This window comes from Poecile atricapillus, chromosome 3, assembly GCF_030490865.1.
Source record: "Poecile atricapillus isolate bPoeAtr1 chromosome 3, bPoeAtr1.hap1, whole genome shotgun sequence".
Lineage (NCBI taxonomy): Eukaryota > Metazoa > Chordata > Aves > Passeriformes > Paridae > Poecile > Poecile atricapillus.
In genome coordinates, this window is record NC_081251.1 from 99,023,002 (window position 1) to 99,043,789 (window position 20,788).

At 44.0% G+C, this 20,788-nt stretch overlaps 1 protein-coding gene across 1 annotated transcript in view; it reads right to left on the minus strand.

Annotated features, from left to right (window-relative positions):
* Nucleotides 1–1,461, minus strand: part of SUSD4 (sushi domain containing 4) — an 88,254-nt gene extending 86,793 nt beyond the window's left edge. The window contains exons 1-2 of the mRNA XM_058835272.1: nucleotides 1,347–1,461; nucleotides 846–1,001 (exon numbers count right to left, since the gene is read on the minus strand). Of these exons, the coding sequence (XP_058691255.1) occupies nucleotides 846–966 (121 nt within the window). The 5' untranslated portion in view covers nucleotides 967–1,001; nucleotides 1,347–1,461. The remainder of the gene's footprint in view (nucleotides 1–845; nucleotides 1,002–1,346) is intronic.
* Between the last annotated feature and the right edge of the window lie 19,327 nt (nucleotides 1,462–20,788).

The following is a 20,788-nucleotide window of genomic DNA, read 5'->3' on the forward strand; positions in this document are numbered from 1 at the left end:
TGCTGAGGCTTAGGCATTCGAGTTAGAAAATTTTGGCATAAGTCTTTGGCATGAGAAGAAGCCCAAGCAATTTTTATATTGGGCTCTGTCTGCCATTAGTGATGCGATTCAATCATAAAATGGCTTATTCTCCCAACACAAATATATAATACCATGTCGGAGTAGGAATGTGAAGCTGCTCTCATTATCACAGCTAAGTTCATTTTACAGCAAAGCAGTTTACTTTAAGACTTTCCCAGTAATCCAAGTCTAATTATGGAATCAATTTAAAACAATTTTGTAATTAAAAGTACCTGCTGAAAATATCTCACAGGCTCAATAATTTAAATGATAGTGTTAAAAAAGTAATTAAAATTAAAAAGGCCAAATGAGGCTGGGTCGCTTCTCCACTAGGAGAGTGTTGAAGGACGTTGCATTTGCTAACCCGAATCGCCAGCTTCTTCCCCAAATTCCTGCTTTCCCCTGCTGCATGGGGATTTCGCACTAAGAGTCATCCAAGAGATGTCTGAGCGGACCACGGCGGGGCAAGGCGGTTTTTTCTTTTTCTTTTTTTTCTTTAAATTAAAAAAATTACGCTGTTTCAAGACGGAGCTGTACTTACAGAGAGCCAGCGCTCCCTAGCCGGGGCCGGGGTGAGGCTCTCTCCTGCCGGGGGTCCCCACGCAGGGTGCCAAAGGCTGCGCGCCCCCGCCGCGGGCACGGGAGGGGGTGGGGGGCGCAGGGGGGGAACTTTCCCCGCTCCCCCCGGGTCGGGGCTGCGGGGGCGGCCGGGGATGGGGTGGCGCGGGCCGGGGCCGGGCGGAGGAGGGGACCGGGGACGGGGCCGGGGCCCCTCACTCACTCACCGCCCGCCGCCAGCCCCGGGCCGAGGCTCAGCGCCAGCTGCAGCCACAGCGCCGCGGCCAGCGCCCGCCGCCGAGCCGCCGGGAGGGCACCGCCGCCGCTCGCCTGCTTCCCATGACACATCTTCTGCCCGCCAAAGGCATCCGGTTCGCCGCCACCTGCAACGAGAGAGCCGCTCCGCCTCGCCGCTGCCCGGGGCTCCGCGCCGGCTCCGCGGGTCGCCCCCGCCGCTCCCGCGCCGCCCCCCGCCAGCCCCGGGACGCGCTCCCGCCGCCCTCCCGGCCCCGCGGCTCCCCCGGCCCTGCCCCCGCCGCCGCCGCCGCCGCTACCTGCGGGGGCCCCCCCGCCAGAGCCGGCGGTACCTCCGCGGCTGCTGCCGCCGCCTCCGCCGCTGCGGCTCGGCAGGCTGCCGGGGCCGGGCGGAGCGCACACGCACACACTGGCACACACACACACCGACACGCCGCACACGCACGCAGGGACCCGCAGCCCGCCGGCCCTACCTGGGAGCGGGGCAGCGGCCGCCGCAGCGCGCACCTGCCCGGCCCGCCCGGCCGGCCCGAGCGGAGCGGCGGCGCGGGGAGCCGTGCGCGGCGGGAGCGCGGGCAGCCCCGGCGTGCAGAGCACGCATGGCAGCCGGGCACGGCCGCGCCGCCGCTCCGCTCCGGCCCGCCCGGGCACCCCGGGACGGCCCGGCCCGGGGGGACACCCCCGCCCCGCGCCGGGGGGCGCCCCGACGCTGCCCAGGGTAGGGGAAGGCGAAGTTAAGGCTTCGCTCCCGGTAGTTTCTGCTACGTTTCTCTGCTGGTTTTCACCTCAAACGCGGTTTCGTGGTGCGCAGCTCTGAGGGAGCATCTTTGGAATGCCCTGTGCTTCGTCACGTAGGCAGAACGTTAGATACGAGACGCAGTTTAGCAGCGCTGGTGGCAGCGCTGCGTCTTTCACAGTTTTTGGGAGTGGGAAGGTGTATTCCTGAGCACTCTCACCCATCAGCTGCCGCTGGGGAGCGGCAGGACGCCTGGGCCTGCCGGCTGGAGCGATTTGCTGTTAGGAATCAGCATCCGGCTATATTTAGTGAATCTGTGAAATTCACAGCCACGAATCACTGAATCAGAGACGGTCTCGTGGCTCCAGCAGCTGTGGTAGCTCTGTGTTTCCTGCTGCCATTCCCAGCGTGCTGTTAGGGGTATTGCCCCTTTGCCCGCAGCCGGGCACTGCATCTCTTCCCTAGCTCAGAGGTAGCAGAGGGTGTCCTCTAGCTGAAGAGGATTCTGCTAAGCAGATGAAGGTGTTTGGCACACTCCTGGGACACAGCAAGTGGAGCAAAAGCAGGGACAGGGAAAGACACATTTGTAATGAAACATACCTATGCTCAGTACAAACACAGACCCAAAGGTACGTGGGATAATATTAGCAGCATGTGGACATAGCACATCCTGGTGCTTCGAAGTTAATAGTAAATACTGGTGAAGTTCTTTTCAAGTGTCTCAGCTACCTGATGCTGTCTCCTCCAAGTTAAAACTTAAGGCTCTTCATGAGAGATTTTAGTTCAAACCATGTATCAGTTCAAAGGCCAGCATAAGAAGCACGGTTCTTTATCTCCCTTGAAGAAAATGGGCATCTCACATACCATAATGGCAGGTATTCTGCTAAGAATGGGGAAGTATGTGGCCAATGTTCAGCTAAGAGAATGTATTGTCTCTGAAATACCTTTGCTGCTCCTTTTAAACAGGAAAATTTGGAAACTAAAGAGCATTTTCACCAAGCATCATTTCCTGATCAGGTCAGTTTTCATTTCCCCAGCCAGCCCAAAGAGGGAGTTCAGGTCAGAAATAGCCCTCATAAGCCGTGCAAATACAGCACAGGCACAGTTACATCTCTGAGATGTTCTTCAGAGGCAATAAGCCATTGGCTACTACATGTGGCAGGACAGAACAATAATGCAGCAATTCCTATTATCTGTAACAAGAGGATCTTTATTTTACTGGTTTGGTAGGTTTCATTTTTTAAATCAAAATAGCAAGAGACAATATCCTGAGCATTCTGATGCTATTCGTGTTCTCCATCAATTAAAATGCAAAGTGCTGGATGTAATGTCTACCTTCGGTGTGGATGGGGCACCCAGATACTTCTGAGGAGGAAGATGCAAATGAACTAATGTCTGTCAGCATTGATAGGTACTACTTAACCCTTGTTTCTGCCATTTATTTCTATCCCCTGTGTGGGGATATCCTATGTGGGCAGCTGTACCTCTGACAGTATTCAGCCTGACGAAAGACAACTGAGTGCTCCAGGCACCTGTCAACCGCCCCACGTGAGCGGGAGCACCACTGCTCCAAACAGCACCAGGAAATCAAGATTTTCTTCTGCAGGAGCTCCTCTTCAAAATCTTAGTGAACAATAAAAATTCAGCTCCTGCTGAGCAGGGCATGTACGTGCAAGGTAGTGGCAGTGGCTGAAGGGGCTGGGGGAGCTGGCCCCTCCAGTGGCTGAAGGAGTTTAGCGGGAATCCACGTCAGCCAAGAGCAGGGAAGGGCTCCTGCAACCCAGGAAAGCCTAAACTGAGTGAGAAGCAGCAAAAGGTGGAGGAAGATGAAGCCTGAGGCAGCCCCGACCACAGAGAGGCAGAGGGGAAGGAGCTGCTTCCCTTTGGCTTGGACTTTGTTTCTGGAAGGGATGGATGGATTGCCTGAAGGGCTACAACCGCTCTGTGACCAAATCTGACATCTGTAATCAATTCTAGTGCATCCTCCTGAGCTGAAGTGGGGCCAGAGCAGTGATCAGCAGGCTGGACCTGAATCTCTGAGCTGCTGTTACATAGCACTGACTGTAAAATACAGGAGCATTTGTCCCCTGATTTTCCCACCCAGATTTCTGTTATGATTTCTGTGCCTTCCTACACTTGGCTGCCCCTCCACTATTTTTTTTTAAGCAAGTTACAGATGAGCCTCAAACCTGTGGGGACTAACCCTGAATTGCCTCTGGTGGGGATAAACCCTCCCTGGTGCTGGTGCAGACGGGCTGGGAACAAGTCTGAGAGATTATGTGACATTTTTATTGCTTCATGTGTACTCACAAAACTGCTTCATCTCCCTGCACTGCTTCTGCAGCTAAAAAATGCCACCCCTCAGAATGAAGATGAAAAGTGCCAGTGCTCATCTGCACCCTCCAGACTCAGGTTTCTGTTGTTTGGGCCCAAGAACATCGAGGTAGTGATGGGAATGGGGGAGATCACGTCTTCCTTGTGGCAGGTTGTGGGTGCTGCCATGTGGTGAGAGGCGTTCCTGGCCAGCTTCGCTCTCCTTGGAGGGAGGAGGCTTCAGCTCTGCTCCAGCTGGTGCACACAGTCAGCTCCTGGCTGCTTCTAGCAAGTGCAGGGTGGGCATCCCAGCCAGATTCTGGCTGGCTGTGGGCTTACAGCTCATCTTCTCCTGGGGTTCTGTAATCGCCTTCATGAATAAACAATTGTGTGTATAACTCCTGTAGTTGCAGGATTTCAGTTTTGTCTTGCCGTACACACCCATCTGCTTCATTCTCTTATTTTTATCTTCTCACGTGCTCTCTTTTAATTGATTATCTTATTCTAAGGTCTGTACTGGGTAAAAAACTAGATTGGAAAATTCAGTTAAATGCATCCAACCCAAAAGGCGACTCCTCACCCCAAGCCAAGTGACGAGACCAGCAGCATTGACTCTGCCCAGAACTAGGAATATGAAGGCCATGCCCACCCTACACAGCATTTGTCCCTCTGGATATAATACAGTAATTTTCTCTCTGTGTCAAGAAGTAGGGACTATCTTTCAAAGCATCCAAGGCAATGTGAGAGTCTGTGGCATCACCCATCCAAGCGGTGTCCTTGCAAAATGAACCTGTGTTGCACAGCTGCTGCATGGAACATGAAAATATCCAAGAATGCTCAAAAACCAGGACAAAAGTGGGAAAGGAGAAACCAAATCTGCTGTAGTCTCATTCACACTGCTCATTGGGAAGGTGTCTGGACTCAATTATTTCCAGAACTGCTGACAGGTATTGTTTCAAAGGGAACAAATTCATTCACTCAAAAAAGAGCCAGGGAATGAATGAACTCACCCAGTCCTCCACCATCCTGACAGGAAGGGAAGGAGAATTGGGGAAAGAAGAGAAGAAACTCATGGGTTGAGATCAGAACAGTTTAATAATTGAGATAAGAACAGTTTAATAATTGAAACAAAGTAAAATATAGTAAGAATACTAATGATAATAATAATTAGAATGAAAAAAATGGACGGAGAGAAAAAGACAGAGAGAGAGGAATAAGCCCCAAGAGAAACAAGGGATGCACAACACAGTTGCTCACCACCCTTTGGCTGATGTCCAGCAATGATTTGTCCCTCTGGGCCAATTCCCCCAAGTTTATATCCTGAGAATGACTCTTTATGGTGTAAAATATCCCTTTGGCCAGCTCAGATCAGCTGTCCTGGCTGTGCTCCCTCATGGCCTCTTGTGCAGCTCCTCACTGGCAGAGTATAGGAAACAGAAAAACCTGGATTTAGAGTAAGCACTAAAACATCAGTGTGTTGTCAACACTGTTCTCATACTGAACCCAGCACTTACCACCCACTAAGAAGAAAATCAGCTCTGTCCCAGCCAAAACCAGAACACTGTGGTAAGAGTCAGCTGGGAAGGAGGCTTTGCATTCCAAATTCTTGGGTACACTCTGGTTGGCCTCAGTGCATGCATGAGTAGTCATGGGCATCTTTTATTTGCTAGCAAAATGTACCCAAATTATTGGGTATTGGATAAAGTGTTTGGGGGTTTTAATTACCACATTAAGATATTCCTACTCTGTTTTACCTCTCCCTTACCTGCTCAGAAACAAGGCCAGAAGGAATTGTCCTGGTGATGTGGCTGCTGGGTAGGTAAGTTTCATCCTTAAACTGGACTCCAGAAAGGGTGAAAAGGAAGTGGGGAGGATTGTAGCTGAGGGAAAGAGAGAATTTACCTGTGGCAGTGTGGGACTGTGAAAAAACAGACACCAGGGCATGTTAGTGGCAGTGGAATGAGTAAAGGTGTGGTCAGTCCATGAGGAAAAGCACAGCTTAACACAGAAGTCTGCAATTAATTATTTTAAAATATAAAATGGCAATGACTGGCATTGAGATTTGGCTGCAGAACATCAATCCAGACTGTAAGTACATATTGTTGCAAAACATCCTTCAGACCTCCTGGCCACAGACCAGCTTCCCATTTCATCGGCCACAAGGAAGAGCTGTTGCCTTGAACTCACAGGTATTTATTGGTGTAAACACAATTCTGCACACAAAATTAAGAAAAAGAGCTCAAGTGTCATCTAACAAAATGCAAGGAGTTGCTAAAGGGAGTTCTGAATGCCTTGGAAGGCACAAAACTGTTCAGGGCTAAGATTCATAATGACCTTGTTGTGTCCTTATGAAAGATAATAGCCTGAGATATGCTGTATTACTTGTATTCTTAACAGGCTCAAGTTTCAGACATTTTCAAGTAAAAACTCATTTGTTGAACCCCCTTGTACATCAGATAAGGCATTCAGTCACTTCCTTCATACCTGGAGTACACCATATTTCCCTTTCAACTTTTATAGAAATATTAATGAGCTGATACTTCACAAAAATAAGGTGTGCATGAGTGACCCTGAGGAGTTGCCCATTATTAAACCATGTAAGAATAAATAGATGCTTTGCAAAGAAAGGTTTTATCTTCTTAGATGTTGATGTCCACTTCTTCTTAGTGGTGATGTCCTACTGTTAATATTCAGGAATTAATGGGTTTCTGAGTGCTTTACAATATATTCCCAAGTGTGCTCTGGTCCCCAAAAGGGTACTCCTGGGGACCCTCCTCTTCACCATGACATTGCCTTTGCTTGATTCTACAGGAGGCTGACCCCCCCCCCCAACATGTCTCTGGGTAGATTTGCACTGGAAACCTTGATTTCATCATTTCCCTCCATCCATGTCTAAAAAGGCCAGCTGTCTCACCTACCTCAGCATGAAGAGGGTGATTGCTGGACATGCAGTAATTGCAGGAATTGCAGGAAAGCAATTATTCTAAACAGAATACTTTAAGGTGATTGCTTATAAGAGAGGCTTCCCTCATAAGTGTGCTTTCAAAACAGGTAAGCCATTAGGAAGATAATTATTTTGATGAATTCTGAACCACTAACTGTTATGATGGCTCAAGAAAAGCAGCCCTAAAATTGCAGAGTCCTGATTCTGCAGATGTTAAATAGTGCTGGCTCCTTTCAAATCATGCCAAATTCAAAGGAGAATTGAAGGAATTATTTTTCTCACAAAGTCAGGATTTAAGAAGAATCTTTCTCTTCCCTAAACATAATCACTCATGTTTGAAGGGAGCAGGGGTCACCCAGAAGAAAATGACAGGAATATGAAAGGAGAATTCTTTTTCCTTCACTGAGCCATTAGTACTGACAGCCCTAAACTCACATCTGGGACCAATCTGCAAACATTAATAACCAGCCATCAGTGTAGTTTTACCAATTAGTGCTAATTACATTTCATTAGAAGAACGGGCAGTGTAGGGAGGATGGAGTTTAAACTACTTTTTTGTTTCCTACTGACCTACATTACTAATGAAAAGTTTTAGTTAACAGAAAACCACGCTTTATTTTTATTTCCATCAGCATAGTTTACAGGAAATCACAGAAATAAATTATACCTAGCTAATTGGAGAACAGATCCAAATCACACTTACTGGGAGGCCAATTCTTCAGGTGAACACATGGAGATTTTTGTACTCTTCTGATTACAGCCAAATTGAACTTTCCACTAGTCCTATGACTACATTTGGCCCTTGCTTTCCAGTAATTTCCAGCAGAAAAATGTAAAATTAAACAATCCAGAAGCTGAAACTATTTAAATCAGTGCTTTTCATTTCATCCCCCACCCCCCTCCCCAGACCTTTCTTCCCCTCTCTCCTTTGAGAAGAAGCTTGAAAACACAAAATGCAATATGTAGTGTTTTATTTGCAACACCATTCTAAGCCCTGAATGGTATTCATCACCCTTAAGGATACACTCATGATCAATTTCCCTATGCCCACAGCACACTTGGCACAGTTCATTTCCTTTGCATTATGATACCTGAAGTTCTGCATAAGAGGATCCCAGTGTCTTTCACCTCCAGCTCAGAAGTTTATTACTCACTGGTCTCTTTAAATTAAGGTACTCAGCCCCATCCATTTACCCCCCTGGAAAAGTTCCCAAATCACACTTTCAGACCTCTTCATCAGTCTGGCAGAAGCAGACCTGGGTGCCACGGTGCCTTTGGGGTGGGCAGCACAGCCCCTGACACAGGGAGCTGCACAGGGACAGCAAGACACAAATTCCTTCCCACCACTGACTGAACTTACAGCTACAACCAAGTCCCTCAGACTCAGCTCCCCCAAAAGGTACCTGCATTCAAAATTGCAGCCTCCAGACCCCAGCTCAGCTGCAGTTAAAGTCACAGGCACTTCACTATCTCTTAGCAAAAAAATCCCAGGAGTTTGTGGTTGTGTTTCAGGCTGTGGGCTCAGCCCTGGCAGCAGGGATCTTGTGGCTTGTTTGGTAGGGTTGTACCTCTGTGTGCTGGATTCACAGAAGCTTTCACAATGCTTCTGATAAGCAAAATGTCTTTCAAACCAGAAGGGATGTGCCTTCCTTTGTCCAAACAGAGAAGCTGAGCTTTCCGCTCAGGCACAGAAGAAATCGGCCTCCACGGCCCTTGGATTCTGGCCCTTGCATCTCATGTCTCTGCAGAGTTGGTGTAGACAGAGTGTGTTTGCCTAGAAGCGTTTAACTAAGCCACCTAGAAAAGTAAAAAATTGTGCACTACCTTTTCCCCTGCATGGAGAGCAGCTTTATGTATTCCTTGAGGACTCAAGGAAAGAAGAATAAGGAATCACAGCAGAGTCCCCATGAGAGAGGAGAATGAGAGAGCTGAAGCAGATATGTTCAAACATATTCTTTGAAAAGCTGTGACAAAAATAGAGCAGCTGGTTGAGAACCCTTCCAGTGCAAATATCTCTACCTTTGCAATCCTTAAGGTAGAATAACAGAAAAATTTAAAATGTCACAATTTTATAGCGCTGCATAATGACTTCCTAAGATGCTGAAATTTTTTTATATTGAGTCCTAACTAAATGCCATGCAAAACCTTAGCTTCATAACATATGGTCAAATATGAATTCAGAGAATTAAGAATTAATTTACATGCATCTTATGTATTCCATGTCTACACATTTTTTAAGTTTCTTGGTAGGCATACAGCAATTTGCATTAACTTCATTTCATAGCAAAACCGTGGAAAAGCTGCAAGAGGATAGTTCTGTCAGTGTTACTCCTGAATTTTTGTAACTTCCTCTGGCATCTGTTCTGATGCATACACTAAAAACCACAGTATCAGGCTCCAAAACTGTTCCAGAAGTCCACAATGTGAAGCAACAGCCATTTAGTGTGAATTAGTGCAGCCAGAAGAAAGGGAGCAGAAAGAAAGACCCTAGACATAACTCGATATGAGCAGACCTTGAATATGCAGAGATTTGGATTTGAGCTGTTCTCGTCTTTAATTTCCGTGTTTATTTTCTACCTTTTTCACACAGACACAAAAATAACTCTCTTCTGCTGTAGCCACATTACCACTGAGTTGTGCCAATTGTATCGGCTGTTCATCTGGCTCTCAGTACAAGCAACAGTTCAGGTTTGTTCAGGTTTCTCCCTACATGTCATCCTTTCCTTCCTTTTTGCTGACGCATTTTTGTAGTTTACTATCTGTCAGCTCTTATCAGGTGAGATAATAACAAATATAAAGCTGTCTGGAAAATATATGATCACCATTCCTGCTTGCTGTTGCCACCCTGAAATTCATAGCAACAAGAAGATTAGCTTGAATTGAAGCCTGAACTAGATTAGGTTCGATTAGCTATTCTCCTTTAGCAAAAGAAACTCCAAACAAAACAAAACCCCAAACAAACAAACAAATTATACCAGTAGTTCCTGAAAGGAGGAGTGCAAGAAGGTCAGGAAAAGTCCAGCCAGCCCTGAAGGTTATGCATTGGGTTGTGACTTTGGTGGCTGTCCCTGCCCTCTCCGGTCCATAGAGGCAAAGCTGTGGGTAGGGAGCAACAGAAGGTGGGAGAAGAGGGTGAGGAAAAAAGGAAATTGTTGAAATTGAGGTGAGTTACCCTGTAATAATCTGTTTGGGAATAGACAACATGGGCATGAGAGCAAACCCTCCACTGTCTGGAGGAGAGGGTAGCAGCCTGCCAGGGAGAGTTTATTGCAAGTAACAACAGCATGGATTGGAAAGATCTCTGAAATGGTGCTGCTTTCTTCTTTTCTTCATATCCCTGCCTCTTCTGCACAAGGTCTACTGCATCCTCCAGGGACAGCAGCTCCCCAGAGCAATGGCTGAAACCCAGCCTAGCTGTACAGAGAAATGAATTCTGCTTTTTTTTTTTGTCATGCATAAGATGACTTTCAGATATTTAGATCCCCATGGGAGTCATCTGATTTTTCATGCTTTCCAATGAAAAGCAAATCCAGCCAGGTTTATTCTTCCTCAACAGAATAATTGTCATAATATTAATTATTCCTTTTCATGAAGTTTAGTGCCATATAAAGCTTTGCCCTTCTTTGTACTTAGGTGTTAAGGCTATGTTATTTATATGTAATTGTTTTGTTTAAGGTGTAAAACACAAACTGAAACATAAGTAGACTTTTTTTGGAATAGCAACTTCAACATATTTTTGGTGAAAAAAGCATCAGGTATTAAATACATGGACATGTGTGGTATACACAGACAATGTGTGGTGGTGAGATGGCAAGAACTTCACATGACAGGCTTTCAAAATCTAATGCTAATTACATCTTCTTCAGCTCAAAACTTCCATATGTCCCTTACCTCTCTATTTCTCTCAGTTGCTCCAATATATTTTGCATGCTGAAGCTCACTGGTGTCTGGTTAAACCAAAGTTTCCAGGACATCCAGTTTACTTGTGTTAGTTTGTTCAAACACTCGGTTACTTTCCATGTGAAAATAAGATTTACAGCTATCCAAACTGGATTTTTCTGCTTCAGCTCACAAACAGTGATTTCTCAGAGGTTTTTTTTCACTTGGATTTCCCCTTACCCTCATTTGGAGTCCCTTCACAACTGTACTTTTTCTCATGAAAATACTTCAAGACCACATTTGAAGCACTTCACAAGATCCTTTAAGGTAAGAGTGAGGTCTTCAAATTTCTCACACTGAGAGTATTAAAAAGGAGCTTGTTTGAGCAGCTCCAGGGCCACCTGGCACAGAGAAGGCTGAGCAGGGGCAGGACTCCTAGGTGGTGTAGATGATCATTCTGTGATTCTGTTCTGTGACAGAGGCATGCCTGATCTGGTGGCCCGTGTGATCTGGACCTGCTCAAGCCACCTCTGGGCTCACCACTGCTGTGGCACTGAAGGGGAAGCACTGCTGGGCAGAGAAGGCCTTGGCTGAGCTGGCTCCTGCATCATTAGCAGCAAGGAGAGGAGGGCTTTGAGTCCCCACCTTTGCCAGCCACTGCCAGCAGCTTGGCTCTGCTGAGCTCCTGTGCAGGGAGGGAGAAGCCTGTTCCGGGGTGGAAAAGGCTTTGCTCAGTCCTGACAGGAAAGGGCAGGAAGAGACAGACATTCCTCTCTTACGAGGTTGTTCCTTCTCTTCTCTGGAGCTCCAAACTTCAGGCTTGGTTTCACTATTGAGAAGTTCATAGTAGCCCCTTTTTCAAAGGTGTTTCTCCTTGCTGATGAGGGCAGCCACCAGCCCCAGCGCTGGGCTGTCCTGCCCCTAAAGAAAAGCCCAAACTGCCTTGTGCCCAGCCTGAAACAAACTGAAAGATTTCACTGTCGTGTCTTTTTTTCCCTCCTCCATTCCCCACACTTTATAAATTCTCATCTATAATTGATCCTTATATGTTGCCCTTATTTATTGATTGCATATCACTGCTTATTCCTAATTACTGCTTTCATTTTTAATTTTTTTTTTCAGAATCTGGCTTTCAGGCAATGCTGTCATCTTTCTTGGCACTGGAATCACAGCTTTTTGGCTGTTTAATGAGCTCTTCTTGAAAGAGCTCACAGTTCTCCATCACATTTGCTCCTTCTGAGATTTTTTTCTCACTATCACTCTCTTCATCTGTGGGAAACTAGTCCTTCTGAAACACTGGAAATGTGTAGAAGTCTATTTTCTTTTGTCCATTGTAAATACTGGCAAGCAGTGATTACCATTCCACGGCTGACCACTTAGCTTTACCTGTAACAGAAGGGTCCAGACTTGTTTGGGATGGATGCTCAAGATTAGAAAGTTACACTTGCAACTTTTAGAAAAGAAAAAAATGCCTTTGGAATAGTCTTGAAGGATATTGCAGCTCTTTCCTTACACAAAGATTATGAAGAAAAGGGGAATGGTGAAATTTTGTTGTAACTGATTTGAATCCAGGAGTTCTTGTTCAGTCCATCATTGTCAAGTCAGAAATTATTTTTCGAACATTTGAGACTGTTTGCGTAGCAGGTTGTATTTCAGCTGGTGATTTATTTATAAATCTGAGGAAAAGGATTATTTATGACTACAAATGCAGGATAAATTGTGAAATTTTACCTATAACCAGAGTTACAAAACTTCAGCATATATTTTATTCACAAGCTTTCTTCCTTTTACATTATTTAGCAAACATAACGTTATCTCATTATATGTGGTCTTTGCCCCAAAGAGTTTGCAGTCTCATTCAGGCACCAAAGATTTTTTAGCAGAGGAATGCATAATGAAGTAATTAGTTTTGAAATAAACAGACATCATTGCCGATTAGAGAGGATGCACATTAATTAAGGCATCATCCAGAACCCTTCTCCTGCAAGGCACGTGTTCTGCACCAGTCATGGCTAAAAATGTTACAGAAAGGACTTTGCTGAAAGCAGAGACATTTCCCTTTGGATTATGACCATTTTATCCATGCCAAGATCTTAAGGCCATCAATAAAACTGAAAGGAGAGTGATTTCAAAAGCCATACATTATGTTTAGCCCTCCTTATAATGCACTCAGAGCACTTCCCCGTGGTTTGATTTTGCTGGGAGCTGAAACCATTGAGGTGCTCAGTCCTCAGGCAGAGTTACAGCACCGGGAATTATTCCACCACAGTTCAGTGCCATTTACCACACCTCATCATACAGACAGCCCCTGAATGCAAATAGGAAGAATAATTTCATTAAATCATTTTTTGTAACTGCATAATTTTAGTAATTAAAACCTTTACTTATACCTATTCAGGAATGAGCAGAATATTATATTAATGCATTGCACTTATTAAATTTTCAAGGTTGACTGGTAAATTTAGGGGATGATGCAAGACATAGTTAAACACCTTTGAGGAAAAAAAATTGTCAAACAGTGTTTTGATTAGTACAAATATATGGGAATTGTCTGCTCAAATTTAGTTTGGTGGGAACAGATGGGCTTTTCCACGTACCTGATTCTATGGCTATTTTGCTGTGCTTCAGATGTTTCTGAGGCACAGGTGTTTCTAGGCAACATTTACAGAATTCCCAGAGGAAAAATATCAGCATAGGAAAAGCAAAACTAAAAGCTGCCTGACCCAGCCCCTGTAGTGAGTTAGCACGTTGTCTACTTCTTCAGTCATTCAAGGCCAAAGAAATATGCTTATTTATTTCTTTAGGCTTTGTGTCAAGCTTTTAGGTTATAATTTTCAAAACCAGTGGGAAACCCTAACAGAGCAAAGCCCAAGAGACATGTAAGGGAGCACTGAAATGAAGACATTCATCAAATACTGATAATCATTCAGTCACCTCCATGAGCATGGACAGGACACAGCAAACAAATGCAACAAAGCACACACAGTACATTAAAATCCTGATTTTATATCTATTTTATCCTGCAAAAAACACTGGATATCTCTCACACACATACACATACACACACACGCACACACACACACACACACACACACACACACAATTACATGTAAGGGAGCAAGGCTCAATACAGATTTAATCACAATGTCTGATCCCACGTTAGTTTAAAATAAAATGGAAGAAATCATCTCGCCTTTCATAATTCATTAGAAATGTAAGTTAGACACTACAATTGATTCAGATGAGTACATGACACTTTTTTCATTGCCTCTGCTCTATTTCTCTGCCAGAAAGCTCTTATATCTCGGCTTCTTACAAGATTGTTAAATTACTAGTCAGAAGAACAAACCTTTCAAAAGATTTAGAGGTTTTACCTTCTGGATTATATACCATGGTAATTTAATGCTAACAAACTGCAGTGCTGACTAATGCAATTTGATTCATAAGAATTTATGGGCTATTCAGAATATATCCCGAAGTGTGATTACAATTATCACATTGCTAAATTGTTCTGTGAGGAGGGGAACTGATGTTGCCCCCATGTCCTCTTCGCATTCCAGGCATCCCAACTCTGCTTCCTTCAGCAGCCCTTGGCTGTGGCTGGGGCAGAGCTGCGAACATCCCAGCCACTGCTTCTGGGGCCAGGCAAAACCCACAGTGTGTTGATTCTACACCTAAAACCAGCGTGCACAATGGAAGGAAGACTGTTTAATAATCCTGGTAGAAAGAGGCTTTATTTTCCTCGTCCCTTCACAAGTCTGTTTATTCTCACTGCTATCCGTGGAAAGGCAGGATTGCCACAACAGCTTTAGGCACCTGCTGGAAACCCAGATCACAAGTCCTTTGTAATTCATGGGGATTTGCCTTTGTCCCCAGCAGTTAGAGGATCATTACTGAAATCTTTCAGCACTCTGTTTGCTCCTGTTTGTACTAGCACAGGTTATCTCGACTGTACCTCCTATGCTTGAACACATTCCAGCTTTACAAACAGAAAAGTCCTTGGGAATATACAATTCTGAGAATAAACAATTTACAGTTTCACCTTATCTACTGCGACTACAAGGTAAAAATCATAAAGAAAACACACAACAACAAAAGAGTACAGTGGGGTGAAATTCTGTTTTCTCACCCTGGAATCACTCCTAGGAGTTATCCAGCTGAAGTAAGTGGATTTACACTCAAGTAGATTAGAGCAGATTTAGTTCCTAGACTGTCACCCATATCTGCCTCCTATCTCATCATTGTCATGCTTGCACTGTACTGTTAAAACTATTGAGGAATGATACCTTCATTTAACGTTGCCCACAGATCTTCTAATTCCAACTGTGCAACAATGAGGTTTTAGCTGCTGCTGAATTGGGCTTCTACTTCTGTTCCTTTAGGAAAAGATGTTCATAGCCCTAACATTTTTCCTAACCATCATCCAAAGTGCTTCTAACTCACATCAGCTCTGATTTCACTTCAACTCTGATCAAGCAATGTCTTGAATGGCTTTGGAAAAGAAGAAATTCAAGGTGGCTTCTGTTCTTTCTAGTAGCAGAACAAATGAGCATCCTAGGACTTCTGATCTGAGCCACTTTCTTTTCAGTCTCTGCATTATCTGTCTCACCTCTGGCTGTTACATTACATATCCATCTGTGATAATCATTCTGGAGTAATTTCTAGCTCTAATTTCTTGGTTCAGGTGCAATTATTGTCAATAATTCTAAAATAGAAGACTTCCTGCACTCTGAGAAGCTAAAGTGCTTAATGCCCCGAGACTGAGTCTCCTCTGGCTGAATTCTCTTTGTCCTTAGACTGGCCCTGCCAGCTCCCCAAAAGTTTGCTGCCAGCTTTGTTTATCAGAGACTGCAATAATGAATTTCCTATTACTTTCCTATGATGATGGATTAACCTTTTCAAGGATGTGAGGGAAGACTCCAGCCGTGAAAAGCACAACCACAGTGGGCATTGCCACTGCAGGCACCAAGGAAGTCTGAGAGTCTGCTGCCTGCTCAGAGAATCCCCAAGTGAGCATTTCCATGTAAAGTGCTTCACACCATGCTCAATTGCCTAGAATTACAGATTGGAAAGTTAAAGGCTGTGCATTGACACCAGTAAAATAAAAGGGTTTTGTGCACAACAGAAGAAATACTTGACCAGTCTACAGTCTTTGTAGAAGAAATAATCTTCAATCCCATTCTAACTGCAAAAGGAGGGAATATATTAAAACCAAATCACATTATAGTGTTTATGTTTATGTCTTGCATAAATTTCTTGCTCTCTATAAAATTTGACTCTGATGAGAAGGAAAGTTGAGTTAGGAATGATTATGTGCTTATTTTCATAGAAATGATCCACCAGTTTCTGAAGAAAACAACAGAGAAACATGCTTGAAAGATACCAGCTCTGACATCACATTGCCACATTCATTTTCTTCCAAAGTCTTGAGATAAATCTGAAAGTTCTTTAGTCACTTAGACAAAAATGAACATACTCAATTATGAAATGATAAGTTTCATACTGAAAACTCAAAAGCTATGGAAAAAAGTCCTCTTGTAGCAATATTTGGGTTTATGTTTTGTTTAGGGTGCAGTCACTGAAGAATCTGTAACAGCAAAGTGGATATATCACCCTCTACAAAGCAGTCAGAGATGCTTTTATTTTGAGAGAGAAGCCAGCAAGCTACTGGTTCTCTCTCTTTACTCTCTCCCCACTGGCTAAAACACATAATAGCAAAAAGCCCAACCCAAGCCCCTATATGAAACAAAGCATGGATATAGTTCTACATTTAATTTAAATAAGCATTTGTTTAAAACCTTGCAAGCCTTCGTACCCAGCAGCACTAAAAAGCCTGAAGCAGAAAACACATAAAAAAGCAATCATAACTCACATACAGGTACAAAAGGATGCTGCTCTCCATGTGCAGTTCACTGAGCCTTATTCAAATAACTTCTGAAAACGCTGCCCCACATTCTACTGCTAATCCCAGAACAAAGAGTAAAAAGGTTACTTCATATACATCTCAACGATCTCATCTTGTTGGGAGTGGAGGGAATAAGGTGTTTTCTAGGCATCTTGGACAGGATATCCAAATTTTAAATCCAGAGAGGGTCACTAGGCATCATGAAAATCTTTAACATTTTCCCTCTTCATCTTTAGTATTCTGTATGCATTAAATAGTGAGGTTCTCATATCTTCTAGTGCCAAGATTTTTGGTCCTCTAGATAATACCCTGCAGATTTGCTGGACAGAGAGATAAGGGAAGCAAGCAGTTTTTTGTGGGGTGAATCACTGCTCCCACTGCTGTGAGGATACTCACTGTAAACATAAATGGTTTTCTGTGTTGTAGGAATTTGAATATCTCAGTTCTCAGACCATTTATCAACTTTCGAAATCTGTATGGCTGAATTATATGGCACAAAACAAATCTTTTATATTTAAATAGAGCAAACAGGGAATGCCACAGTGGTATGACAAAATTAATTTCTTTTTATAAAAGGAATGTTGTTTGCTGCAACCATTGCAATAGAAAGATAGCTGGATGAGCTTGCGTGTTATTAATTCCTTTTCATTGTGAAAAAACCTAGTGATAATGTATTTTACTTTGACTTTCTAAAATGAGCTTGAGTTTTCTTTAGTTGAATCCCTTAACATCAGGGGAACTGTTCAGCTGAACTGGTCATGCTGAGTCATAACAATTCAGAAGTTGAGCAGACAGAAATCTAATTATTCCCCAACTCTCAACACAGATCAAGTCTCTCTGGGCAAAGGTTGGTGAGTATGACTAAATGACAGTGGAAATCTTATCCATTCAGCTTCTTCAAGCTACTTATTGCACTAGGGATCAAGTAATAGTCCCAAACTCCAGTTTCCACACTGCCTCCTGCAATTTCAAAGTAGCTAGATGTAATCTGAACATACAGATGAATCTGCATCCTTTTTAGATGGCATTGTGCAAATTATGTCTTCTTAATCCAGAAAAAATGCAGCCAAGAGGAATCACGTACTTAATACTATCAATATTGTGGGGCTGCCTCCTCAAGGGAGGTGTAGCTATCAGGCAAGGCAGATTACAGCAGCCAAACAGTTTCCTGCAAACCAAACACTTCAAAGTGCTCCTGCCTCCTTGTGGCTGTTCAGCAGGTGGGATCAGGCTCCTTTGCAGAAATCCTCTCCTCTCCCTTCGATGTTGATCACCAGACCTGGTGTGCAACCCACCACTTGGAGTAACACTGATGTACCCTCAGTGCTGTTGGTCTCGACACTTCTATAGGCAAAACCCTAAGAAAAGGGATCATTGATCTCAAAAAACTTCAGACCCTGTGGCTGACGTATCTGGAAGACTTGGAGTAAGAGTGGAAGACGTTTGAATACGAATGAAGCAAAGCACCCCTGAAACTACTCAAGAAGACACACTTAGTGGATTAACTCCCCATGGATGTCCTGGGACAAGTAAAGATAAAGGATGGATTTGGATACTGATAAATCTACATTGGGGGACCATCCAATCATCTTATGATCTGATCATCTTATGATTGTCTGCTGAAGGTTTGAGAAGGTGTTAAAATCCCTGAGAAAAAAGCAGAAAAACAACATTTCCAATCTCCATTAGATTGCTGAGATCTTATTAGAAAAATGTTCCACTTCAAAAAAAGAAAAGTATTTTTCATCATTTCAGTAGTTTCCCAGGGTATCTGTGATGTCTTGTATAGCACATAGACCACTATGTCTCACTCTTAAAGGTCATTGACCGTTAATTAAAATTTCACTGTGCATCCATCTTTTGAGGGATGTGTCCTCAGCTTGCCATCTGGAAGGTTAATAACTCACAGATTCGCAGGCCATGCTGCAATGCTCAGATCCAAAGATGGATTTCAGACACCACTGATTACAGCAGCTGTTCAGAACTTCGTTTTGGGTGCTTCACATAGGAAGGGCCCTTCTGAAAGTTTGGGTTCAGTGTCAAGGCTTTCACAGGGTTCCATTCCAGTGCTGAAGATGCCAAGGCTGACTATTCAAGTGCTGGCAGGTAAATAATCAGAAGGGGTCATATGAAAAGATATCAAAGGATTCTCTGTGGCCATCTGGGTGGAGAGAGCAACTGCGTCACCACCTGGGACTGCTTTGACAAGCAAACAGCTTCAGCCAGTTTTGGTGCCACGTTCCCTTACATGACATTGAGCCTCAGGGCTGGAATTCAGGGACAAGTAACACAGACAGGTTACATCTTCTCTTTTAGCACCAGAGAGAAAGATTAACAAAAGCTTCCTGAACAGTGGACTTTCATAGCTTCTCTGATTCTTTTGAGTGTTTTCAGGGAATTTCTAGTGATAGACTCACAGCTATGGCACAGGAAATACAAATCCCCTGGGATGGCATTCCTAAGCACGTTTAACCCAAACTCTTTCAATGGTCTCCTCTCTCTCTTTTCCAAAGAACATCCCACTTCACTCTACCTTTTAGCATTAAATAACTGGTGTTTTCTTGTGCCTGAAATTTGTAAAGGTCTCCAAAGCAACAAAACCTGAACTTTAATATTGCTGTGTGGCTTTGTCTACTTCTTACAGCCTCAGCTAATTTACCCATCCTTTGCATCCACACCTATGTCTAAGAGGTGCAGAGGAGCACAGTGATATGTAACCCAGGATTGCTGCTCATGCTTGGAAAATGGTGTTGCACACCTCATGCTATAACCCAAGTAGAGCTGCAGTCTTTTACCACACACAGGTCATCAGCCAGAGAGGGCAAAGATGCTTGATCAGGCTGAGCTGTCCCTTGTGCATGGAGTCTTGTTTCCTGGTAACACGTTACAACCCATATAATAGAAAAACAGCATCCAGAACTGTAGGCAGCATTCTCCAGAGAGGAAAAATTTGCAGCTAGAGAAAAAGCTGCTATTTGGTACATTATTCTGGCACTGCTTAGCATTTAGTTCTATTTTTTGCTTGGGAAGACAGCTCGTGATGAAGAATGTCTCACCTTATCAGCTATGGACAGCAGCTGCTGCACGGGGATGGGAGGTCTTTAGGTGATCAGCTGCACTGGGAATAATTTGAAGAGATGAGAGTTAATTAGTCCAGGATAAACTAAGAAGGGATCTGATTAGCCAGAGTACTAAAAGGCAATTACTTCCAGAACACAGCTAAATAGCTTTACAAAGCTAAAAAAAGACAGCATCTGATAACTTTTCCAACACATGAGCTCTGATCACTAAAAAAGCGACCTCTTCTTGCCCTCCCCCAGAAAATTTAGCTCTGGATGAGGGTAGACTTGGGAGACTTGTCAGTTTGCTGCCTTTTTTTTTTTTTTTTTTTTTTCCTTTCTGGTAAGTAACTTCTACAAGGGTTTGTAAGATACCCAGCCACCCATGAGCAGGCTTTAATGTGCAGAAGAGCTCATCACCACAAAGCATGATTTTTTTGGAGAACCACTGTTAAGAGCAAATTGATCTCTCTTGCTAAGTCAAGTTGTCCCTTCTTTAAGTGGAGTTGGCACTCAGGCAACTTGACCACCCTGGGAACTGCATCAGGTCAGCCTCCTAACAGCTGGTCCCCTCTCCTCTGGCAAGAAGAAAATGTCCTGTATGTAACTAATGACCCGATTATTTTCTTCCCATGAGTTGCACATTAAAATATCTGCTAACTCTGATTGTGGCTGAAACATTAAGAAATGCATTTCTGGACATTCAGACATATTCAGTACCTTGTGTAACATATGAAAACAAAAGGATGCTCAAGGCAGGCAAAGCTGAAAATGTGAGCAAGAATTGGAGGACTATCTGTGGGCTGGTGCATGGTGGCCTCCATGGCTACTAACACTTAATTCCAGCTGGACTGTCAGCTCCTTCCTTGTAAGCATACTATCAGTGTAAATTGACAGGAATCCCCGGGATCCGAGTTTCAGAATGTATTCCCTTATGCAGCACTAATTGTTCACAACAGGGCAGATATAGCAGGAGAGGATGTTTGACTAATTGCATCTAAAATTGCACCCAAGCCAAAAAGCAGCCACAGAAGAGGCAGTGTGCAATTTCAGATAGGGCAAAATGGGATCACATGAAT